Source organism: Emys orbicularis, chromosome 9 (genome assembly GCF_028017835.1).
Source record: "Emys orbicularis isolate rEmyOrb1 chromosome 9, rEmyOrb1.hap1, whole genome shotgun sequence".
Lineage (NCBI taxonomy): Eukaryota > Metazoa > Chordata > Testudines > Emydidae > Emys > Emys orbicularis.
In genome coordinates, this window is record NC_088691.1 from 51,156,469 (window position 1) to 51,182,906 (window position 26,438).

The following is a 26,438-nucleotide window of genomic DNA, read 5'->3' on the forward strand; positions in this document are numbered from 1 at the left end:
CTCGGGGCAGAGCAGGCTGTTTGGGGAGGCACAGCCTTCCCCTGCCTATGCTACCCGCTGCCCATGGGCAGGAGGGGGGCTGTCCTGAACCCCAGCTGCAGGGCTGAAGACTTGAGCCTGGGCAGCCCTGGCTGGAGCAGAAGCCCCCAGCCCCGGCAGAAGCGGCCAGGGGAGGAAGCCCTGAGCTCAGCGCCTGGAGCCGTGCAGGAACTGTGGTGGGGCGGGGCAGAAGCCCCAAGCCCGGGCTGCCCCAGCTGGAGCCTTGAGCCCGGGCAACCCCGAATCCTGGCTGGAGTGGCAGGAGGTGGAAGCCCTGAGGCCGGGCTGCCCCGAGTCCTGGCTGCGACTGAGAGCAAGGAAGGCCCAAGTTCTGTGCCCGGAGCCACAGCAGGAGCCACAGGTGGCGGGGGGGGGGGAAGTCTGGAGCCCAGCTCCTGGGCTGGTGCAGCACACATGTGAGGGTGTACCAAGCTAATTTCTGCACTGCCTCAGGAGGCAGGTCTGATCTCCCCACCAAGAGTGGCCATACAGGGGAAGGCCAATTCCTGCCCCTTCCCAGCCTGGCCAGACTAGCAGCTAGGAGCCCCAGGCTCCCAGCAGCACGGGGAGATCAGATTTCATGGGGAAGGGCTGATTTCACGGTCTGAGACACGTTTTTCATGACCGTGAAATTGGTAGGGCCCTACTAATAACTCTTGATGAACCTATCCTCCAGGAACTTATCTAGTTCTTTTTTGAACCTGTTAGTGTCTTGGCCTTCACAACATCTTCTGGCAAGGAGTTCCACAGGTTGACTGTGCGTCGTGTGAAGAAATACTTCCTTTTGTTTGTTTTAAACCTGCTGCCTATTAATTTCATTTGGTGACCCTACTTCCTGTGTTATGAGCAGGAGTAAATAACACTTCCTTATTCACTTTCTCCACACCAGTCATGATTTTATAGACTTCTACCATATCGCATCTTTTCCAAGCTGAAAAGTCCCAGTCTTATTGATCTCTCCTCATACAGAAGCCGTTCCATACCCCTAATCATTTTTGTTGCTCTTTTCTGAACCTTTTCCGATTCCAATGTATCTTTTTTGAGATGGGGCGACCACATCTGCACGCAGTATTCAAGATGTGGGCGTACCATGGATTTATATACAGGCAATATGATATTTTCTGTCTTCTTATCTATCCCTTTCTTAATGATTCCCAACATTCTCACTTTTTTGACTGCCGCTGCACATTGAGTGGATGTTTTCAGAGAAAATATAATGGCTCCAAGCTCTCTTTCTTGAGTGTTAACAGCCAATTTAGACCCCGTCATTTTATATGTATAGTTGGGATTATGTTTTCCAATGTGCATTACTTTGCATTTATCAGCATTGAATTTCATCTGCCATTTTGTTGTCCAGTTTTCTGAGATCCTTTTGTAGCTCTTCGCAGTCTGCCTGGGACTTAACTATCTTGAGTAGTTTTGTATCATCTGCAAATTTTTCCAGGAATATTAGGCTGCCACAACTCAGACAGGCCCCCACTGCTGTCGAAGTCACCTGGGGCTGCTCCAGTCCCCTGGCAGCTCAGTATTGGGAGGGTGCCATCCTCTACCACAGCCTCTGGCCCCAAACACACACATGAAAACAAATGGCTGGCTTGCAGCGGGATGCATTTCAAATAGATCTGCCTGTGTTACCTGCCGACAGCTGGGAATCGAGAGTCTCACTGGACACGCACTCTCGCACACACTGTCATGGTTTCAGTCGGTGCTTCTGAAGAGCCTATAAGCTACTGTGTCCCTGTAGAGGAGCACAGATACCAGCTAGCAGGCCTCAGTGCATGGTTTTCTCTTGCTACATGAAAGGGAACAGCCAACAGAACTGGCAGCCCAAACCTCGCCATTGCATGGTATTTGCAAGTGTCAATACTGATGATGTATTTCCCAGCGCTCTGCTGGTAAAGTTTTATTCCCCATTTCTACCCATCAGTTTACTTGGGGGAGCATGATGAATTTTGAAATAAATTTTGAAAATGACTCTTTGCGTTTCATTTCCTGTGTGTTACTTTGGGCAAGACACCAACGCCGGAACCCACAAGCTTCTATGACAAAGGCAGGGACGACAAATTAAGTAGACAACACGTTTTTAAGGGCATGACAGTGAAGAACATTATAAAGCCCCGATCCTGAAAACATTTACAGATAGAGGGTCATCTTTATCCACCTGAGTAGTCCAGTTGCTTTCACCAGAATTCCTCACATGCTTAGAGTGTCTTGTGAGGACTTAAATCATTCTGGTAAACAATGTAAATAAATACAACTTAGACATGTCTGAGTCACTATCAAATACAGATCCAGAAAACAACTTACTCTTAGAGGTGGACATTTGTCCCAGGGTAGAGGATCGATGCACTATGTTCCTGGAAATCTTGTAATAGCCCATGCACTGGGGGGGAGGGGGGGATTTTACTCAAGGAGAGGAGTACCAACTTCAGACTATATCTGGGTGCTCGTGAGAACCTGTTTTTGAGACTCCAAATCTTAAAACCAGTTGGAAAATGTCCCATAGATTTTTTTTTAAAAACAGGCATTACATTGAGGCTCATCAATCCACGTTTCATCACCTAAATGAGGCACCTGACATGCAGGCTGTCTACACTTGTGTAGTGCCTGGACTCTGCACACTGACCTATGTACCTACATGTTGCAATGAAAGGCAGGTTGCATCCATACTTGGCACTATGGTGCATAGCTACACGCTACAGTGAACGGCTCCAGCAGCAGGGAAAGGTTCTGGTAGGGAGGAGACAGCAGGGAAAAGCTCCAGCAGCTCCTTTCCCCACTGCTGGAGCCTTTCACTGCAGCGGGACAACACACTGCTGAAAATATCAGTATAGTTGCAGGAGGCACAGCTTGGGCGTGTAGACAGCCCTGTATATACCTGGGGGTTCAGGCACGTAGGGCACTCTGCTCTACTCGCCTGAGCCATGTCTCACCGCGTTACACTGCTATTTACACCCATGCCAGCTGGGCATGGGTGTCTGTACTCTACACACCACCGGAAGTGCAAACCTAGCCTCAGAAGTACTGAGCCACCCCAGCTCTCATTCACTTCAGTGGGAGCTGCTGGAGGTTCTGGACTATGCAGGGATGAAGCAACCCAGAGAACATGCTAAAGAGAACCCAATAGCGTAGCAGCGATGGAAGGCCAGGTGGCACAGTCCTCTACAGCAATGTGGTTCTGATGTCACAAGAGGAGACCTCCTAGCATCAGAAATCTTCTATGCATAGGTATAAAATGGCACTGGCCAGAGATCAACAAGAGTGACTCGTTTTCCCTCTTAGAGACACTATTTAAAAACTTCTCAAGCAGGAGGCAATTTGGCATGTGTATTGCAAGGCTGTTTCTTCTCTTTGGCCCCTTTAGTTTCCTTTCAGTCCTGCTTTTCCCAGGGAGGCGAGTCAGTGTTGCTGATTGGCAGCTCCTTTGTGATATTCCCCCAGGCACCGTCCAGTTGTCTGCAAGGTTCCCTGTTAGCCTCCGGTGGTTATTAAAAACTAGGGTAATTACAGCCAAGGCTTCGTTATTATTCCACTCACCAACTAAACTCCGCACGGTGTCAGTTTCCCAACATAGGTGGTGAGTATGCAGAATTAGTAGCGGGCCCCAGGCACCCAAAGGATGGTACCAGAAGGTGCCTAGTCCAGAGAGCAAACAAGGACATTGTATGGGCCAACTTGTGCTCAATGGTTACTGAGCTAGTACCAGGGGAGGAGGGAATCCCCAGTGACTGGGCAAGGCTTGGAAAGCAGGATGCATGGTGGGCTGTAAGTGCTAAGCAGGATGACCTTGCTTTTGTCCCCTTGAAAGCCTGGGTTCCCAAGCTAAGGATAAAGCAGCGGCTCTTGGGCCACGGTGTCATTGGACCACAGTGCACACAGGAGAGCAAGGCTGAGCCTTCTGGACATAAAAGGACTATCAGAATGATCCGACACGTTCTGGTTCCACCCACAGGCATGGCACTCTCTGAACAGACAAAAGGCTGGTATCATTGGCAGCAGTATGGGGCCCCGTTATGCTGGGCACTCTATTGTTCTCCCAGTTTATAGATGGGGATCCAAGGTACAGTGAGATGAGGTGACTTGCCCAAGGGAGGCGGTTATGGAGCTGGGACTGCAATCCAGATCTCCCGAGTCCCAGTTCAGCACCAGACCCCCCGTCCCTTCCTTGCCTGGGCATGTGGTATTTGCAGTACAGGTGGATGATCAGAAAGCATCCCCCAATCTCACTGCCCGGGGGGACGGGGAAATGCCTGCTAGCCCTTGCTCCGCATCTGCCCTGGGGTACCAGAGGGGTGGCATCCTGCCATGCTGGAAGACTGCAGAGGCCCCTCACTGAAAAAGCAGCAATGGAAGTTTGATGGAAGATAAGCTGCAGATAAACATTTAAACATTGGGGTGCTGTTGTGCTGTCTTTATTCAGCTGGGTTCCACTCTGGCTTCATTCACAAATGAAATGAGTCCAGTGGTCTCGGCTCAACCAACCAACCTGGCACACTTGACAACCTCTGCTCAGGGGGTGTCTTGAGATCGGCACTGTGGGTCGGGAGTGAGCCACGTGGAGATGCTGGATCGGAACCACAGGGAACTCCTGGAGGTGAAGATTGAGGTGCTGTGGTAGAGCTGGGACAGGACTAAGAATGCAAGTAACTGGGTGTATTGCAGCTCAGGATTCAAGTGTATTGGCTGAGCCATTTGAGGGAAGCTTGCACAGCATCCAGCCCTATGTAGAGCTGCCAGGCTGTCGTCTTCCCGAGCATCAGGGTGCACCAGAGTTATTTGAAGGAGAAAAATTTTAAAACGGCATGTAAGACAGCTCCTATTCTAATTGCCTTCTGCATGCACAGGAGGGGACTTGGATTCCAAGGGGATTACATGAAAAGGAGGAGTCCAAACTGACAGAGACCAGAGAGTTATGGAAGAATGCGGGGATGGGGGAGGGAAGGGAATGGTAAGAAAGGGGAAGATCAGTTACTAACAAGATGAGTGAGATGGAAACAAGAAAAGCTGGAACAAAGAAAAGAGAAAAACCCAACAGACTGAGCGAACGAAATGAGAAAGGGAACTGTCAAGTATCTTGATGTATAATTAAAAACCGTTCTGGTTCCCCTGCTGAGTGAAGCTGGTCCTGTCCACATCTGCACTGCTAAATTAGCCATGCTCGGGCAGCTGGAGCATACATCATGCCTACCAATGCCTGCAGAATCAGCCACCCCACACGAGAATCCTGCCCCCGGGGCACCTTCTGGGACAAGATCTCGCTGGCAAGAGGGAGAGATGGTGGCTGGGTAGGTGGGCCTACGGTCGGAGGCGGGAGGTTCTGGGACTGCAAAGCAATATTCAGCTGACTCCCTTGACCCTGGGGTGGGGCTAAAGTCTGCTGCATGTGAGTGGGGTGTCTGGCCAGGGTATGAACACAGCGCATCGGGCCCCTCTTGGCTTCCCACCCATTTCACATGGCTCCGCCAGCTCCCAGCAACACCTGTAGCCGGTCTTGGGACAAAAGCCTCAGGACTGGTTTGTTGTTCATCACTGACCTTTTTAAGGTTTCACATGCAATCCTAGTGGCAGGGGAACACATGTGGAGCGCATGGGTGCTGGAACAATTTCGATAAAGGGGGTGCTGAGAACCATTGAACCAAACTGTAAACCCTGTATAGAATGGAAACCATTTCAAGCCAGGGGGTGCTGCAGCTATGGCAGAGCAGCGCTCTCACAGATGCCTGCCAACCAGCAGCGAAGCATGCGAGTAAGCCAGAGAGGTCAGGAAGAACAAACGGAACCACCAGTGCTGGGCTCCTGACCAGCAACACTGATGTACTAGCATGAACACTCAGAGTTCTACAGCTCCCCTGAACCAGCACAACAGGGGCTGGTTCCTACGCAGAACTGGTGACCCCCAGAAGGGCTGAAGTTTGGGTGGGATTCAGAGAATCACCCCAACATTTAAATGTTTATCTGCAGCTTATCTGAACCTTTGGTGCCCCTTCCCCCCAAGCCATGTGACTTCTCTCCCCTCCCCATGCAACTCCCACCCTCCAAACAGTTTAGACTTCCGAACCTCTAAACTCCTGGGCCAGGAAGACAACCACTGGCATGAAATGGCAGAGACAAGAGACAGAGGGCAAAGAGTAGTGCCAAGGACAATTTTACCACCCCAAGAGTCACTTCCAAAGAACAACTAAGGAACAAATGTCCTCAAGGGAAGATCAAGGAATCCAACCACATAACTGCAGATGCATGAGCTCTGGTGGAAATGGGAAATGACTGTGAAATGTTCATGAATTGACAAAGGCCATGTCAGAACTTCTTCCAGCACAGATACCTAGTGAGGACAACCATCAACTGAACCAAGGGACACCACATAAACCCATAGATAATGGAAGAGCAGTTAAACTGCATTATAATTTGAAAACGTCATCCATTAGATTCATTTGTAGGGAAATGCTAGGAGAGTGCTGTGTAATTACACACAAAAGGTACATTTCAAAAAGCACATTATTATGGCTGCACAACACCTATTTCTTGTATCACACTTTTCATCTGGGGATCTCAAAGCACTGCAAAATCTTTAATGTTTTTATTCTCATAATATTCCAAGAAGGTAGGGAAGCATTATCATCCATGCTTTGTGGGACAGCAAACTGAGAGACTAAGCAACATATCCAAAGATCACACAGGAAGTTCATGGCAGAGGAAGGAATTAAACCTGGGTCCCCACATCCTAAGCCAGTGCCCCAGTCTTTAGTCACATGATCACCCACACTTTTTTCCATGGGATCCCTGCCTCATTCAGTGGATGGACTGTGATCACTGAACAAGCTCAATAGTTTGTTTTCTCATTGATATTCAACATGTGGCCCCGGTTTTATTTATTGCCCACTATGCAAACCCGGCTCTGCAAACAAAATGATGAATTTCTTCCTGGGCTTTCCTATGGTGCTATCATGAGAGTAGCAGACTGCTTCACAGACATTAATGAATTTCTTTTCCCAACACCCCTGTGATAGGATGGCGTACTACCGTACCCATTGTACCGGTGGGGCACTGAGGCCCATGAGATTAAGGCCAAAAGTATCCACTAACTTTGGGTGTCCAATCTGCGGTGCCTAGGACCTGGTTTTTCAGAGTACTCAGCGTTCTATAGCACTTTCTATTTGCACAGCACAGCTCCCATTGACTTCAGTTGCAGCTGTGAGTGCTCAACACTTCTGCAAAGCAGGTCCCAGGTCTCACATCAGGCCCCCAGAAAATGAGGAACACACAATTGGTGAGCACCTGTGAAAAGTCTGGGCTAAGTGACTTGCCCTGCATCACACAGGAACTCTGGGTTGGGTGTGGGGGTGAAGACCCAGTTCTCCAGGGCAGCATTAAACTGCCGTCACCATGGCACCCTCCTTTTTCTTCCTGCAGTCTATCTGCCTCGTTCACAACACGTCTTCCAAGGCAGTAACGGTCAGCACTCAGGGCTTGGAACACCAGGCCTTCGGTAGGGCTCCAAGATATCTCGCTGCATTGAAATACTTGCACGTGCCCAGGGAGAGTGCTCCCCCTGGCCCTCTGGAACCTGTCATCGCCCCCCCCCCCCCCACGTGCCTCTCCAACATGTCACTGAATGACATAGAATCATAGAATATCAGGGTTGGAAGGGACCTCAGGAGGTCATCTAGTCCAACCCCCTGCTCAAAGCAGGACCTAATCCCCAACTAAATCACCCCAGCCAGGGCTTTGTCAAGCCTGACCTTAAAAACCTCTAAGGAAGGGGATTCCACCACCTCCCTAGGTAACCCTTTCCAGTGCTTCACCACCCTCCTAGTGAAAACGTTTTTCCTAATATCCAACCTAAACCTCCCCCACTGCAACTTGAGACCATTACTCCTTGTTCTGTCATCTGCTACCACTAAGAACAGTCTAGATCCATCCTCTTTGGAACCCCCTTTCAGGTAGTTGAAAACAGCTATCAAATCCCCCCCCCCCCCTTCTTCTCTTCTGCAGACGAAATAATCCCAGTTCTCTCAGCCTCTCCTCATAAGTCCTGTGCCCCAGCCCCCTAATCATTTGTTGCCCTCCGCTGGATTCTTTTCAATTTTTCCACATCCTTCTTGTAGCGTGGGGCCCAAAACTGGACACAGTACTCCAGATGATGCCTCGTCAATGCCAAATAGAAGGGAATGATCACGTCCCTCGATCTGCTGGCAATGCTCCTACTTATACAGCCCAAAATTCTGTTAGCCTTCTTGGCAACAAGGGCACGCTGTTGACTCATATCCAGCTTCTCGTCCACTGTGACCCCTAGGTCCTTTTCTGCAGAACTGCTGCCTAGCCATTCGGTCCCTAGTTTGTAGCAGTGCATGGGATTCTTCTGTCCTAAGTGCAGGACTCTGCACTCGTCCTTGTTGAACCTCAGGGGTTGGAATGGGGGTAGGGGTGGAGTCGGGGCGGGGCGCAAGCACCCAGCGGCGCCGGGAAAAGTTGGCACCTATGTCTACACTTACCATTTAAAGTGCAAAAGGTTCCTTTTTTGCGCTAAAAACTGCAGGAGCATCTACACTTGTTAATGACTTTTTGCGGTGAAACTCAGAAGTTTCACTGCAAAAAGAAAACCACCTTCACGAGAGGCATACAGCTCTTACCGCTGTTCTTTTTGTGCCCGTTGTGAAAGTGAAGACACATTCTACCAGTGTAAACACCTTTTGGCCTCCAAAGGATATCCCACAGTTCCAAAAGTGACCACTCTGGCCAGCATCTCTGCTGCTCTGATGCCCTGTAAGCCCCGGGAAGTTTGAAACTCCCTTTCCCTTTGCTTGTAGATGTGGCGGGGAAAGCAGCCAGACAGCAGAGGGTTTTAAAAAAATGCCACGAAAGAAACAAGGAAGTAATGGGGCTGCTGGGACATGAAGCAGTGCAGCACGGGGCACTGAGCAGGGACCCAGAATGCCTTGCGCTCCCCCTCCCTTCCCACAAGACCTATCGAGAGCGCTGCACTGTGGGATAGCTGCCCTACAGCGCTGCTCTCATCCGCGATGGAAGTGCTGCTAGTGTAAACACTCTCTGACACCTGAGGAATTGAGTACACAAACCAATGTTTTTCTTTCACCAGTGCCCTATCACCAGTGAAACTTACAGCGCAAAAACTCTGCAAGTATAGACATACCCAAAGTCTTTGCTGAGCATGTGCAAACTGAGATTATTCAAAGGGTTGTAGTTTGGCCAAATGTGGGCAGATTTTCCTGGGGATGACAAAAGGCATGTCCCTGCCACACAGGCCACCCCCAGTTCCAAAGCATGCGGGCGCTAGAGCTTTTATTTAAAAAAATAGCCATCCAAAATAATCTGGGTAACACTACATGGTTTCCCACAGCCTCACTCCTGGACCCTGCAGAAAGGTTTTAGATGAAATCTTCCAGAAAAATTCAGAAACCTGGAATGAAACATTTCAGCCTGTACAGATAAAGGCTGACAAAATTACTGCCAAAGCTAATGCGTTCTAGGGCACGTGAGCCCAGAGCATTAGAGGGTCACGTGACAGCAGCTGCAGCCAGCGCTTATGGACGGTCTCCAGGTACTGCTGCAGAAGAATGGGGATGATGGCAGGTGAACCTGAGGTGTGGATCCTCCCCATACCTAGTCCCCCTGAAAACGGTAGTAGGAAGGAATGGATCCTTTGGACACCTAGTGAAGATCTGGGGTGAGGGAACAGGCCAGTCTGAAGATGCTGGAGGGGAGGAGGAGACCCCTGGCCTTGCCCCAACCTCCAGGGAGGTGATGCAATGTAAGAGGGGCCCATGCTTGCTGTGGGGAGCGAGGGGTCATGCAGCCCGTGCAGGGGGAGGAAGGGAATGGGCAGGATATCCTCTATCTCATCTAAGCGAGGGCACGGGCCTAAAGACGGAGCCTCATGAGCAGGCACAGCTGAAGGGATGGCTGCAGATGCTGGAAGAGGTGGCCATGCCACCTTCTGCCCTCATTTTCACTTGATTTAGACCCAAACTGAGGCCCACCGTAACAGCACTTTGATGGAGTTTGAACTGTGGATCAGACCCGAATGTTGCGGCATGGCCCCATCTCTAATTTTATCTGATCGGCCTTGCTCATTCAAAGAGCTATGAGGAGTGGCAGAGCGGGTGAGGGAGGAGAGGGTTTGTGTGGGGATGTTGGAGGGTACAGAACTCCACCTTGCTCTTTGCCTACACTTCAGCTAGTGAGATCTGCCTGGGGCAAGGCAAGAGAAGGACATGCTCAGTGTGGCAAAGCACTAAGGAGAGAAGTGCCTGAATTTAATCCCTCTGCTCACATGGGACTGACTCTGGGCCCAGCCCCATATGCAGAGCACAAAAACCTAACTCTCTTTGACCTTCTCTTGCCAGGTAACATCAGACGTCACTGGGAATCAGGCAAGATCCTAGATTGCTGGCCTGTCCCTATGGTCAGAGTTCTCCTGCTATCCAAGGACCTGCCTCCACAGCCAACTGTATACGAGCTCCTTCCTTCCTTTCCCTTTTCCCAAAGGTGTCGACTAACCAGACCCAGTAATGGAGGCACAAACTGGAGCCTTTGCTTGCCCTAGGTGAAAGGGGGAAAAACCACTGACAAACATTCACTGTCTCAGATCTACAAATCAGCCAGCCAGCAGCCATCCCCTTCCCAACGGGCGACTAGAACAGCAAACCTGGTGGCTCCCTGCCTTAGTCCATCTCAGCCTCCTCTCAGCATCCAGGGTGGGACTAGCAGAGGGCTGTGCCAATCACAGGTGTAAGCAGGGACCCAGAACTCTCTCCCATCCAGGAGCCCCGTCTTGCTCTCACAGGGAAGTGAACGCTCATGGGGAAGAGGCAAGGTTTTTGTAGAAACTCACAACTCTCTCACTAGTAAATGGGAACCACTCTGGCTGCCCACAATGCTCACTGAACTGCCCCAAGAATTCCCTACCTAGGAAACGAAACAATGGCCCTTCAGCTTTAACTCCAGTGATTCTCAGTAACCTCTCCTCAGAAAGGCTCAGGCTTATGCTTGGCCGGTCTCTTTCATGGGCTGCAGGGTCAGCATGGAGTAGGAGCTTTGATCTACATTCCCCAGCCCTATCTGCTCCAGTTTCAGAGCAGGCAGTGAGTGTGCCCCGAGCTCCTACTTTCCCTGAGGTCCAAAGACCCGAACCACTGACTGAACCCCACTCTCAGGAGGGGACGGAAAGAAGAACCCTGTATTGTTTCCTCAACCCTGGTCAACCATAGGAGGAGAGAAGAAGATGAACCCTTGGTGTTTCTTCTTCGTGGAAACAATATTTCAGCACCCCACCCCAATTTTAGACAACTCTTGCAATATTCATTATTTTTGTTAAAGGCCCAGCTCCTGGAGTCATGTGAATCTGAGATTGAATTAAAAAATAAACCCTTTAAGCAAACAAGCTTTTACCCTCATGGCTGTGGCAAAAAGCTTGAAAACATGAACACTAGAGGCGCAAAACCCAGATGGCAGGAATCCAACATTTATTATTATTTTAAAAACCCATCATTTTTAAGCCAATCATTAATTTTTTGTGGCCTGACATAATTTGTGGACTCTTTGGAGCTGGCAATCCTGGACTGCTTTCTCCTGTGCCCAGGACAGGCCACAGGAGCTGGGGGGAGGCTCAGACAGAAGACTCCTCCAAAGTCAAACTCATTTTCCGTAAAGCCACTGTGCTTAGGACCATGCCTACTTGTCAGCATTTCAGAGTTTCAAGGTAAAGCTCTGTCATAAAGTGGGAGAATCTGGGGGCCACCAGGTCCCTACCCACCAGAAGTGAATGTTAGGGTATTTTCCTTGTCTTGTTCTCTCATACCCAGAGCAGCAAGCCATATTAATATAACATAAGGGCCTGAAATAGTCATCCCATTTCTTTCCGCCAAGCCTACATAAACACAGGCTGTCTGCCAAGGAAAGGCCATAAAATAAAGGCTCATAAATAAATGAGTTAAACTCACTGACCTCTCTGCCATAGGTCTTTTCTTGCCTTTTCCCTACCTCCATTTGTTTGTCCCCCTTTTCTTTCATTCTGCGCAAGTCCCTTCTTGCCAATGTTCCTTTTCTTGCCTCTTTTCTCAGCTCTGTCTGCAGTTTTCTCTTCTCCTTTCATTCCCCTGTTCCCACTCCCCCCATCCATCATTGTTCAGCCCTGGCTCTCTGCCATGTTGCAATGACCATTTCCAGGGGCTTTGGAATGGGGAGGGGGGGAGCAGGGGGCCATGGCCCTCCCACTTTCTACCAGCTGTAAGCACGAACAAGGGGGGCGAAGAGGAGTGAGCAGGGGGCAAGGTCTTGGGGGGGAAGAGGCACCACGGGAGCGGGGTCTCAGGGGAAGGGGCAGTGTGAAGGCGGGGCCATGGTTTGGGTGCCTGTGCACCCCCCCCCCACACACTTATCTGGAGTTTCCGCTGAAACTGCCCATTTCCCCTCACTCTTCTCCTTCCGTTCTTGGGTCCCTTTTCTCCCATCTCCAGGGAAATCCTCTCTCAAAGGCTACCCCCAGAGGGGAGTACTGGACTCCTCTCCCCCCAGACGCCTTCCCTGGGGAGTTCCACAAGGTTCAGTTCTTTCTTCTGTCCTACTCCTGCAGTGCTAGGAGAGGTGACGGGTTCCCATGCATTCCTCTCGCTCCACTGGTTCCCTAGAGATCAAGTGACATTGAAGGTCTCTGTCCCTATTATAAGGCTCTGAACAGACGTGGCCCAGATTACCTAAATGACCACTCCCCCTCAGCTTCTCTGAGGGCCCTCAACAGCCCTCCTCCTCGGGAACAATGGGCTTGCCCCCGGCAGGGGTTTGAAGTGCCTCTGTGCAGGAGACAGGGCTTTCTCATGGGAGTCTAGCGTGGCATGACAAGGAGTAAAAGAAAGGTGTCAGATTAAATCAAACAGAACTTGGGGGTTGCTTGTTACACAGTGGAGTTGATAGGTGTACTACCAACTTTCCCTCAAACTTACTCAAGTGACTAAGAACTAGTCATTTGGTCAAATGATTGACAAGGAGGACAAGACATTTAACCAAACGCCCAGTGTTGCTCAATGAGCTAAACAACCAAAGAGAGACCAAAGTATCGTATTTTATTGCAGAACGTCAAATACAAAAGAACATCTATCATCCAGAAACTGCAAATGTTGCAGGAGTTTTGCACCGCTATGTACCAGCGCCCGGCGTTCAAGTAACACCCATTGTTACATTCCAGTTTCTTACAGAAGTATTTCCACCTGCAGTTTCATTCAATGAGACCTCACCCAAAAGAGGAAAATTATTGATACGTAGATTCTCTCCCAGAGGCATTCTCAGGGTTTGCACTATTTTCCCTCAGCACAATGGCTTCTAGGGGTCCAGGAGTTATGGGAGAACTTCCCTCCAGTATTGCTGCCATGTAAACAACAACAGTGTTTGAAACAGCACCAAGAACACATCTTGGATTCCTCCCACTGACCTCTGCCTGCAGATGACCTGGGTGCAGCTAAGCGGTCTGCCACTCTCTCAGGATTCCTTCTGCATGCAAGCCTCAACCGCAGGGTTAGGGTTCTTTTCCTCCAGTGGATGAGTGCACAGCTGCTTCTGACAGGAGCGCTCACACGTGCAAACAAAAACGTTACGGTCCCACCAATACTCACATGTTCACTTCCCAGGCCTGTCTGTGGTCAGTAAAACTGGACACAGGGCAGCGTGTGGAAAGCAAGCAGAGAATGGGTGTGAGCACAAGCAAAGGGCAAGCATTCAGAATGCCACTGGCTATTCATGAGGGCTTCTTTCAGCTTCTAAGCATACGCTACCACGGCCAGCCTCCTTTAGCATCCAAACATAAGCGAACAAAACAAACAGGAGCAGTCCCTTAGCTCACCCTTTGTCCTAGGCTGGCACGGCCTCCCCTCCCAGGGATCTCCGCTGATCCCACTTCTTGCAGCTCCTCAGTCCCAGCCAACTCTACTCCTTTGCTGGAACACTAGCCCCAGGGCTACCACCCTGAGCACCTGGCCCCTTGCTCCAGGGACCTAACCCAGGGTGAGCACCCTGCCTCTTCCCAGGGACAGCTTGTCCCAATGATTCCTCCTCTTCCTTCCTGCCCTCTGACAGGCCTTTATAGGCCCAGGTGTAGCCCCGCCCCCTTTAATCGGCTCCACCTGCTCTGACACAGGGGCACTGGGCCTGGCCTGCTCCCAGGGACCAGCAACCCTGTGACAAGGACTTTATTATTATTTGTCATTTGCATTCCCATAGCATCTAGGAGCCCCCGGCATGGCCCAGGAGGACACCGTGGTGCTAGGTGCTGTACAAACCCACAACAAAAAGACGGCCCCTGCCCTACGGGCTGCCAATCTAATGGTGAGAGTGCTAGCACATGGGAAGTGTGTATGCATGTAGCCCATTGGTACGGTCTTCACAGGTGTGCAGCGTTCCCTGAGAAAGCATGCATGCAAAAAGAGGAGGAGGGAAGGTTGAGACATCCCCTTTAGCAGGATGCTTGTGCATGTGGGTGTGAGGGTAGTTCGGCAAGCTTGCAGGGGGATGGAGGAGCAAAGGGGTGAGGCTGTAGGAGAACACATACATCAGGAGGAGGGTATATCTGGATCTCTGCATGGGCTTTGCACCAAGGAGGTGTTGCACCCAAGAGCAGCATGCCAAAATAAAAATGGTGCAGCTCAGAAATAATGGTGGCATAAATATGATTCCTAGATTTCCTTGCAACGACTAAGGGAGAAGTGGCAGGAACAGTTACTGCCAGTCAGTTCGACCCACCGCCCACTCCCAGGACTTATCTTATGTCCCACAACTACTGCTCTGGCTGACTCTCAATGAAATCCTAGGGGTACATGGAACAAATGAGAGCTGCCAAAATACAGGCAATAGACCATCACAGAAACCCCATTTTCTTCAAAACACCGAGTGACCTACAGTACGGTAAGTAGCTCATCATTGCACTGAGTCCAGTCTTGTAAGTCCCACCCCAGAAACCAGCAAGCACCAGGCAAGCAGCATGCTTCCAGCTATACTGGCATTCCAGGAGAGGCTTTGTCAGTTAGCAGTGCTTCAGGGAATGACACATAGCCGTGGTGGTAGCCCCTTGGGGAGATGTATTGCTCTATTCTGCTCTTTGGGGGCAGGGGCCTGCTCTTATCTGTGGGTCTATACAGCATGCCCAATGGGACCATGACTGGAGCTTCTATGTACTATCTCCCTATCAGGGCAACTGCTTCTAATACCCAAACATCTTCCATTTGAGGTAGTGGAGCTATCAGACAGTAAACTAGCCAATCTGTCAGAGACACCACATGTTCTCATATCAATGGATCTGCAGTGAAAACGATGTGAATTCATTGTTTGGATATTTACAATAAAGTGCATCTATAACCTATTTCTGGAATTGCCCATTACCTGAAAACTTTAGCACTAAATGTTAAATTACCATGACACTCTGCTGGAGACAGACTGTGCTAAATGTCGCCAGGAAAGCTAAACTGATTTTTCATGAACAGGAAATTAATGTACAAGACCGCAGGTAAGGAAAACAGGGAGTGTGTGGAGAAAAATGTGCTCAGAACACTTCTGGTGTCAATTATCCAACCCTTCTCCACTCCTCCTTCTCACTGCCCCATGCACAGTAAGGGCTATCCAGTTTATTCAGGAAGCTGCCTTCTTTAACTCATTTTCTTAAGAAAGACTCACATGGTCTTCACCGGAACCAGTGCGGGAGGTTAGAACACGAGACTCTCACCCTGGAGTCAGTGCACAAGCTTAGACAGAACAATGCCCATGGTGAGGGAGTGGGATTCTCATGCCGGAGTTGACACACAGCGTTATTGCACAACGGACTCTAAGTTAGGGGGAGTTGAGGCACAAGTCTGCACAGAACAATGCTCGTGCTGGAACTGGATTCTCACAAAGCACAGATTTCTGACTTGTGATGCAAAGCCACAAAGCAGGTGATTGCACGTAACTGGGCTGGATTCTCCTCTCAAGTGGGTGCAAATCAGGAGTCATTCCAGCAAAGACAATGAAGATAAATTGGTATAAAACCAGTGTGAACAGAGAACAGGACCCACTGTGGTTTACTGATCCTGCCAGCATGCAGAAAGGCCTCAAATGCCCCAGTGCTGGAGCTGTGAGGAGGGGGTAACAAAAGTTATGGCATTTTCTGAGGCCCGATCTAGCCTCCAAATGTCCCAGGCCCCAGAACCAAGATGCTCAGAGTCTTTCAGTGCTAAACATGCAATGGGCCTGATTCTGATCTCCAGTGTAATGCCATTGACATCCACGGAGTTACTCCTGATCCCCAGGCATGTAAATGGATTCAGAATCAGGCCCACATGGTTTCTAATTCCTCTGGTGGCAGCATGTACAGCTGACCTGAAAACTGGATGGGAATATTACTATAAATAAGAATCAGTGGGAGGAAATGAAAGTGTGAAGCTAATCTTGTTGCTAGTTTAACAACCAGTTCAGCGCTGCATGTCTTACAGCCCATCCCAGATAGGGTGACCAGACAGCAAGTATGAAAAATCGGGACAGAGTGTGGGGGGTAATCGGTTCCCATATAAGAAAAAGCCCCAAATACCGGGACTGTCCCTATAAAATCAGGACATCTGGTCACCCTAGTCCCAGAAAACAAGGGGTTGGTACAGCAACACAGACAGAGTCAGCCTTAGAGCCTCTGAGCAAAAGCGCCAGGATCTCCCTTTAATGCAGAGATCCCCATGGACGCACATCCTCTCCTGAGTGGATAGAGAGAACACTTGCTTAGGACCCGGCACTGTGTCCTGTGAACACAGGGCACTTGGCAGCCAGCATGCTAGATGGATGGGGAAAGGGCAGTGACTTTTTTCGGAGGAGACACCCAAGGTCACTTGGAACCACCATTGCCCCTTCTGGTCCCTCCTCCACACAGCTGCTTATTTCAAATGCATCTGAGAGCTGGCCCTAGATCAGCTGTATGTCCTGTTACAACTGAGCTCATACAGCCTTCGATCAATAGCACTTCAGTCAGACTATAGTCACTGCCTGGGGGCATCTCCCTGCTCTGGCTCTGCTGGGATGCACTGGATAGAAAGTTTCATGTGAAAACAGAAAGGGGGATTTTAACCCTTCCTGTGTCCCAAAGCAGCCTGTGGAAGAACCTCCAGTCTGCAATCAGACTCCCAATCAACTCATGGGCCTTATACAGTGGAAATGGGATCAAGGGTGTGACTTGCATACAATAAGGAAGGACTGATTCAACTGCTTCAGATTCTCAAGGCTCTCCCTGGCTCACATTCTAAATGTGCTGGTTAATGTGCAGACAGGAGACTTATCCTGAGAGAGGAATAACAGTGATTTGTCAGACGGGTGTGTGTGAGTGTGTGAGTGAGAGTGAGACTCATGCAAAACCCTGCAGCTGCAGCAGGTCTTAGGCCTTGGCTACACTCGGGACTTCCCAGCGCTGCCGCGGCAGCGCTGTGAAGCGCGAGTGTAGTCGTGCCGCCAGCGCTGCGAGAGCTCTTTCGCAGCGCTGTATGTACTCCACCTCTCCGAGGGGAATAGCTTGCAGCGCTGCGAGCGAGCGTGCAGCGCTGCAGGCGCTGATTACACTGGCGCTTTACAGCGCTGTACTCGCTGCGCTCGGGGGGGGGGGGGGGGCATTTTTACACCCCTGAGCGCAGCAAGTTGCAGCGCTGTACAGCGCCAGTGTAGCCAAGGCCTTAGATTCTGTAGTCCCTGACCCTCCAAGAGTCTTACAAAGGCTCTTGGTAAGAGGGTGCCTGGAAAAGACGATGGCCAGCCCAGCCAGGCTCTGTACATTAAATCACGCAGTAGGTTTCTCTAATGAACTGTTCCTGTTCAAAAATCTGGGGCAAATGTGGATCTGAACAACAGAAATACTGCCACAGTTGTAAAGGACCCTTTTCAAAATGAAAATAAGGGGAGCAAAGTTAAGCTTTGAAAGTGTTCATTCCAGATTTTATACCACTTTTCTGTAAAAAAAACCAAACCAACCACCCAAACCACCCCCTCTATATAAGGTGATAAATATACTTCTCTCCTTACAGACATATTTTATTGGAAGATGGTTACTATCTCTGATTGTCAATTGATACACTTGCAAGAGCACTTCAATTGCTTTCCCCCCCCTGGTTTTTCTTATGATGCAGCACTGGAGGAATCGTTATTGCCATAGAAATGGTAAAAGGCAAAGGTGCTCAGATACCATGGTGATGGGCAACTAGATAGAGAGATAGCAATTTTAAAAGTAACACCTGCGATATACAGACTACCTAGCTCAATGCAGCCAGATGTGTGGGTGATGGTGACCCTCTCTATACAGATCAGAAGCACCTTTCAAGGTGACACTCGTCAACCTCAAATCACAGGCTGCCTTTGTCTGGAAATTGGTCAGCAATTAAGCAATAGCTTAATGAGCTTGTCCCCCATTCTCTGAAACTCCACACTGGGAACAGAGAGAGCAAAAGACGAAATACCATTGAAAAGTGGACTGATTTCAAATATGACATCAGTAATCATAACATTCAAAAACCAGTAGGAGAACACTTCAACCTCTCTGGTCACTCAATAACAGACCTAAAAGTGGCAATTCTTCAACAACAAAAAACTTCAAAAACAGACTCCAACGTGAAACTGCAGAACTGGAATTAATTTGCAAACTGGATACCATCAAATTAGGCCTGAATAAAGACTGGGAGTGGTTGGGTCATTACAAAACCTAAACTTAATTTCCCCAATACTAATTTCTCCCTACTGTTACTCACACCTTCTTGTAAACTGTCTGTAATGGGCCACTCTCTTACCACTTCAAAAGTTTTTTCCCCCTCCCTTGGTATCCTGCTGTTAATTGATTTATCTCATTAGACTGACCTCACACTCGATAAAGCAACCCCCATCCTTTCATGTATTTATACTTGCTCCTGTATTTTTCACTTCATGCATCTGATGAAGTGGGTTCTAGCCCATGAAAGCTTATGCCCAAATAAATGTGTTAGTCTCTAAGGTGCCACAAGGATGCCTGTCTTATCAGGCTGTGGTTTGCTAGCAAGCAAGTAAATGACAGATTCAGAATGTGGGGTCTGTCATTAGAGGAAGAATAATGGAGGCTGCAAATGGAATGTAAGGCATTCTCAAACAGAAAGGTCTGAGTAAAGTTCATGGTTTCTGTACATAAAGGAAGAGTATACAGCTGGCTCCTTTCCCTATTCACTGACAAAGGTCTCAGGCACTGGGAGCATAGCTGCTAATTTGGAAAGAGTGGCTGCATTAGCAGCTTCACTGATTGATTAGTGGAGAATAGGGTGACCAGACAGCAAGTGTGGAAAAATCAGGACGGGGGTGGGGGGTAATAGGATCCTATATAAGAAAAAGACCCAAAAATCAGGACTGTTCCTATAAAACCAGGACATCTGGTCACCCTAGTGGAGAATCCATAACTTCAGAGACCCCAGTGGGTTTTTCAGAAGTGCCCACTGTGGACTCTGCTCCCGCTCAAGTCTCTGGGGAAACTCCGATTGGTTTCAGTGGGAGCTTAGGCCAGTGCTGAAAATCCCACCCTATAGGTTTTCAGAGCTAGATAGCTGAACAAGTCTGCCCTTTAGAGGGACCCCTTCACTGCCCCCATGGCTACCCACACACCCCAGAGGAAGGCAAGTAAGTTGGTACAGGCCTATGAACAATAGCTGCTAACAGCCCTGCAAAGGGTGTTAATAAAGTGGCAAAGGTGAGAAAGCGTCTTTTGTTCTTGCTTATCTGGCCCCAGCAGGGCAGGCCAAGTATGGAGAAGCTCAGGGCAGGGAGGAAAAAGGATGAGAAAATTGATCATCAGCCAGGTGTTCTTGTTTTGGTTCTGCATGTGCGTATGCAGCCCAGGTCATTTGGTCTTTCCTCCATGTGACACATTCACCCAAGACAGTCAAAAATATCATTAAAAATGCATAGCTCTGGATGATCCTCACACCATTCCTGAGCTCCTGGGGCAGTCCAGCCTCCTTTCCCAAACCCACATTGCTACATTGTTCTATTCCCCTCCCCCTTACTGCACATATGGCAAATATTGTTCTCTAGACATTGCAGCATCTTCTGTGTCAGAATCAGAAACTCCTGCACACCTGGGAGCCCTGCACGCATGCATCCATTAAAGGAGGGGGCAAATCGGGGAAGGGGAGCTGCTCTGGGAGGCTGTCCATCAATGAGAAAGAAATGACAGGAAACTGCAAAGCAGTGAATAAAGAGGGCACTGCAGGATGGGCAGCGTGTAGCATCCTGCAACCTTTTGTTCCATCACCCAGGCTTGGGAAAGTCAAGTTCAGCCCTAAAGAGAGGGCAGCAAGCAGCACGCTCAGTTGCCAAGGGATCTGGACTACAGAGCATCTCGAAGCAGACTCCTGCTGGGAACTCCATCTAATCCACTCTGTCATCAATGCCAGACATTTACCTTTATCCTCACCCCACCTCCCCCCCTTCAGAAAGCCTGAGGAAGAGGCACCCTCTGCACAGCATAATTAAACCATGAGCCATGTGATTTGGGTCTCATATAGCACCAGCTCCCTCTTCCCCAGTGCTGTAAACCAAAACCATTAAGGAAGTTATAGGATAATCACTCTGCCCCAGAACCCCCTAGGTTTCCATGTGAGCTCTCCTTATATTGTGCAACAAACGCCTTTCGTTCAACCAGCCAGGTGGCATGTCAGAAGCAGGGAGCCAGACAAGGTTTGGTTACAGAAGAGCCACTGCTAGGCTCACGGATGGTAGAATCCCTAGCAGGAGGCTGTGAGCTGAGGGGATATTAACAGATAATTTTATGGCCAGGTCTTGCTGACTTGTTACATCCCTCCCCCCCCCCCCAACACATCCACCCACCTGGAAGGGTTTTTAATATCAATATAGGTGGGTAGGGGAAGGGAGGCTGCAGCTTGGCAAGCATCAGGGTGTGTCTCCTCCTCTCGTCTTTATTTTCACATACAGCTTCCAGAAAGCTCAGCAGGGCTGCTTTACACGGGACTGTCCAGTACAACCCCCACCACCCTGTATGTGCTAAGACATGTCAGCTGCTTGAGAGACAATCCAATAGCCAACAGCGCGCCCCCCAAACCAACCCACCCACCCCAGGAAAGGGGCAGCCCTGGAATTCTCTGCACTCCCAGGGCTGCTGACAGATGCCTGTCCCTGCTTCACCAGACAGGAGTTCAGCTAGGAGGGGGAATGCAAAATAACAACAAAGTTCTTGAGCGGGTCCCTTGGGCAGGACCCGGGGGTTTATTAGCACTGGGTCATTTATCCTGCGGTTTCAGTTTGGCCTGAACCCTCCCCTTGGAGCAGGGATTGCAGCTCCATCCCCAGACGCCTGCCTATGCAGCACAGTCCCGCAGCCCGAGCCGCCCTCCCCAGGAGCCAGCCCACCAGCACCATGCGCTATCGGGAGCCGGTCTCCCCGGGGCGTTCAGACGCTGCTTTCCCGTGCTCGGCTCTGGATCAGTGTTAATGACAGCGGCCAGAAGCCGCCTATGTCCCCAGCACCTCGGTGCTCACAACCACCCCTCACTCGCACGGCGCTGTATGTAATTACATTGCTATCTCCAGCCCCCCACCCCCACGGGTCTACGCCGCAATGTGCTCGGCACTGAGCCCGGGTCACTTTCAACCCCGCCCCTCGGCACAGCTGCCCCCCTCCCGCACCTGGCTCCCTGGGCCCGGCCGCAGGATCGGGGCCGCCCTCCGCAGCCGCAAAGGACACGAGAGGCGCAGGCTACAGCACAGACAGGGGCCTTGGGTGGTGGTGGTGGTGGTGGTGCAGAACCACGACCCCCGGCTCCAAGGGGACCCCCCGGGATCGAGCGCAGGACTCACCGCTCTGCTCCCCCAGAAAAACCAGCTTGAATTTCCGCAGGGGGTTCCCGAAGTCTCCTCCCGCAGACATGGTGCCGGGCGTGGGATAGGAGGGGGTCCCTGGGCGGGAGAAGGCTCCTTGCCTTCCCTGGGCTCGCTGGCGGGCGGCCGGGCGGGGCCGGGACACGCCGGAGTCGCTCCGAAGCGATGGGGATGCTGGCGAGCGCCACGCTCTGCCTCCTGTATCTTCTCTCCCCCGCCCCGCCGCCGGCGCCTGCGCCCTGGCTCCCCGCTCCTGATGTCATGCTGGAGCAGTAAGCCAATGCAGTGCTGCAGGGAGCTTCGCCGGCTGCATCTGGGCTGGGCAGGGCAGGGCTCCTTGGGCAGCCTCCCCCGAGTCCCAGCGACCCTTACCTGCCCTGCTAGTGCCGGCTCCGGCTGCAGGGGGGCTAGCTTTCAAAATGCTGCCTCACCTGAGAGAGGCTGGGAGGGAACAAACTGTCCTCGGGGCTGTGCAGCAGCAGCAGATCGTCGGGGGAGAAGGGGACGAAATACCTCCCCCCAAAGCCCCCAGTCCAACACCCCCTGCTCCACACCAGCTCACCCTGCATACCAAGACCAGAGCCAGCCTCCTTCCTTCCCCTCCTCCTGCCTAGGGACAATAAAGGCTAGGCACAAGCATCTCCTTGCTGCCCGAAGGTGACCAATGCTGCACTGTTTAACAGGAATAACAAACAGTACAAAGGAATCGCATCCTGCACTGCTGAAGTGCAACCTGTTGGTATCGTTAGCATTATAGTAGGGCCCAGAGGCCCCCTGGTGCTAGGTGCTGGATACACCCATAACAGCTGATCTCTGCCCAGTTTACACATTAAGGCTCTGGGGTGGCCATGCAGTATCATGGGCTAAACGGAGAAAGGAAGTATTCTCATTTTACGGACGGGGAGCCACAGGTCAGAGAATAAGTGACTGTCCAAGATCACATAGCAAGTCCCTGGAAGAGCTCCTGCAGCCCATTCGAGATCAATCTGCTACCTCTGGGGTGGAATGCATTCGTTATTTAACCGCACATGGGAACACCACCCCTTGGGTCATGGGGTATGTGCCATATGTGATTGAAATTTCAGGGTGAATTTGCATCGTGAGCTCTGGAGAGGCACATTTTAAAAAACGAACATAAGGGAATCTGGCTCAGTGGGGTGGAATGGAATAAGCCAGCTGGAATGTGGCCAGGTAACACTGGTGGTATTGAAAAAGTGACAGAGGATCAAGACCAGGGGTTCTCAAACTGAGGGTCGGGACCCCTCAGGGGGTCGCAAGATTATTACAGGGGGGTCACGAGTTGTCAGCCTCCACCCCAAACCCCGCTTTGCCTCCAGCATTTATAATGGTGTTAAATATATTCAAAAGTGTTTTTAATTTATAAGGGGGTTGCACTCGGAGACTTGCTATGTGAAAGGAGTCACCAGTACAAAAGTTTGAGAACCACTGATCAAGACTGTCTCAGAAGGAAAAAATGCCAGTATCAAGTTAACTAGCACTACTAGTCTTTGGGTCTCCCATGTACCCCGTTACCAGGCCCAAACCTGCTTAACTTGTGAGATCATAGGACCATAGGGAGGAGTACAATCAACAATGGTATTTTTTTAACACCCTCACTTCCAGGGCATTCTGGGAGGCAACTCACTCCTTAACTAAAACCAGCCAAAGATAGAAAAGAGGGGAAATAATCTAATAGGTCATTGTATCTACTCCCTCTCCTTCTCCACCACTGTAAGGTTCTCCCCACAAGTGTATTGTCAAGGGCTTTGTGCAGTGTAATTTCAAATGCTTCTGGCAATGAGGCTTCTGCCACATCCCCTGTGGGAAGCTATCACACCTATGTTTAATAGACCTCTCTGGTAGGAATGGTTTTTGTGATATTCAGACTATACTTTCCTTTGCTCAGCTTCAGATCATTATTAATTATGTCTGCTGGAAGCCTCTGAATTCCCCAGCACTTTAGTTCTTCCACACATCACATACTTGGAGGCAGTAATCAGAACTCCCTCTAAGCCATCATTTAGATGGGCTCTTTTATTTAATTACATTATTTTTTCCTCACCAACCAGCTGCTGCAGTCCCAGACTCCAGGCTCGGTCTCAGAAGGCCAACCTCCCACTCCATGACATAGCATCTTTGTGTCTGCAGCCCAAACTTGCCTGGACTTTTTATCCACCAGAGCACATTGTATGTTCATATTAATTTTCCATCCACTACCACAGTGAGGTCTCCTCAGCATTTCTCCTTGCTAAATATCTTCCTCCTATTGAATAGCAGGTGTGGAATTATTTCCCACTGCCCCCCTCGCCCCCCCCTCCCACAATCTAGCGATCTGCATTTTTCCCAGTCAAATATCCTTTTCATTTATTTCCTGTGCTTATTTATAATTCTCTAGGCCCCTTTATTTTCTTTCTGTGGCTTCTCCTAGTTTACAGTATTCCCCACAAATTTAACTCAGGACAGCTTGGCTCCTAATGGAAGATCATTACATATATATTAACCCAAGTTACCACTGTTCTTTGTGGTAACCTTTTGGATCCTTGCTCTGTTTATTGATACCCTGTGCTCACCATTCTTCAGCTTGCTTTCACTTCATCTGACAATAATCATATCTAAGCTGTTTTCAATATGTCTTCCCACTAAGTTTCATAAGGAAGTGTGCTGCACACTTCACGAAAGGCCAGGTGCACGAACTTATTGATTTCAGTTTTTCCTTCCACTGATGTTGATCAAGAAAAGCAAGCAGGCTTCTCCAGCATTCTGTTCCTTGCTCTCTGGTATTTGCATGGAACATATTTTGCAAATCTGTCACATACATTAGGCACTTGGGATTGGCACTTTTTAAACGTATGTGTAAAGTGACACTAAGTAAACCAATGGGATGGGCCAAGTTTCTCCCTCAGGTAAATCTACTGAAGTCAGTGGAATTAGACCACCATAACTCTCAGCCCTTACAGTTTTCCTCACCTCACTATCACTTCCCTTATTTTACCAGAGAGTGACTGACTGGAAGAAGAAGAACTGACGTGTGCTGGGGATCTTGTACTGTATTCAGACCCCTGCGAGGTGCCCACCATCCCCTGACTGCTGCTAGAAGTGGCCCCATCTTTCCTCCCCTCCCAATTTAAGGCAAGGATACCAACTTGATCTTTAATTAGAAAGTAACTATTATCACCGTAGCTTTGGGCCAGCTCCTGGCACCAGCAAACCAAGCAGGTGCTTGGGGCGGCATATTTTCAGGGGCGGCATTCCAGCCAGCCTCTTTTTTTTTTTTGGCGCTTGGGCGGCAAAAGCCTAGAGCCGGCCCTGGCAGCAGCAGCGCGTCCTGCATCAGGGGTGTCCTGGGGCCGCTGTGGTTCGCGTCAGGGAGCAGCGCCCACACCTTATGGCCGGGCGGGCTCCGAGCACGGGACATTTGGGCTGGGGGCCGCCCCTCGGGGCACACGGAGCTGCCTGCAGGTGCCGCAGGGCGGCCGCCCCCCCAGCGCTGCAGCCGGGGCTGGGCGAAGCAGCCAGAGCCGCCCAGGGGCTGCAGCAGGGCGGCCAGGAGCAGCAGCAGCAGCGGGGCCATAGAGGGCGGGGTGCTGCCGTGTGGGGCCTGAGTCCCGCTCTCCAGGGCTCCGCTCCCTCTGGGGCTGCCCTGCCCCTGCTCTTCAGCCCCCTGCCAGGGCGGTCCCCCAGCTCTGTCCTCCCCGGTCCCGGCATCGGGAGCCCTGGCTGGAGGGACCCTGGGCTGAGGCGCGGCCCGGGAGCCCCGCTGCTTACCCTGACCCTGCCAGCGCTGGACCGGCTGGAGGCAAGGGGGGAGCGGGCGGAGTCAGCGCTGGTGGGGGGAAGCCCAGCACTGGGGCAGCAGGGAGTGTGGGTGGGGTGGGGTGGGGTGAGGGGAGAGCCCAGGGTTGGGGCAGCAAAAAACCTAGAGCTGGCCTTGACAGACGCATAGATCTTAGCCTCATGGGCCCAGATCCTCAAAGGTAGTTATGCATCTAACTCCCAGTGGAAACTAGGAGCCCAAATATTTTAGAGGATCTGGGCCTCTGTTCCTACAATTCTTCCCTCTACTCTACCATGTTGTATTATCACTGATGGACAGTCACTTACCCAGCAGCCTCTGGGGCCTGAGGATTGGTGTCTGAGCTCTTGTTGGCATGTTGGCAGGGGAGGAGTTTGAGCTATTGCTGCATCAAAAGGAAAATTTAACTACTTCCTCGAAACCAGTTTAGGGAGCGGGAGCTGGGGGTGCGGGGGTCATCCCTTTGTGCAGAGCTAGCAGGAAAGATTCTTCCCCTCAGCAGGAACATGGCAGGGTAAAGAGCAGGAATGGCAGGAACTGTGGTGACCACTTGGCAATGGTGCCACTAGGTGTAGCTGTTTCATTATTACAGATGAAAATTGCTTTATAGTCACCCCTTCCTCCTCTTGCAGAGAGTTCTCCAAGGAGCTCAGTCAAACTCTGCAGGTATCTCTCTATTAGCTAAACAAGTTCCTACTGATCACAGACTGCCAGCCCCCAACAGCTTTCAACCTGCTGATACTGGTGCAGC

The 26,438-nt window shown here is 50.5% G+C and overlaps 1 protein-coding gene across 2 annotated transcripts in view; it reads right to left on the reverse strand.

The window, feature by feature from the left end:
* RAB6B (RAB6B, member RAS oncogene family) overlaps positions 1 to 21,943 on the reverse strand; it is a 149,822-nt gene extending 127,879 nt beyond the window's left edge. For both annotated transcript variants that reach the window (XM_065410954.1, XM_065410953.1), the window contains exon 1: positions 21,874 to 21,943. In XM_065410954.1, coding sequence (XP_065267026.1) covers positions 21,874 to 21,943 — 70 coding nt within the window. The remainder of the gene's footprint in view (positions 1 to 21,873) is intronic.
* Between the last annotated feature and the right edge of the window lie 4,495 nt (positions 21,944 to 26,438).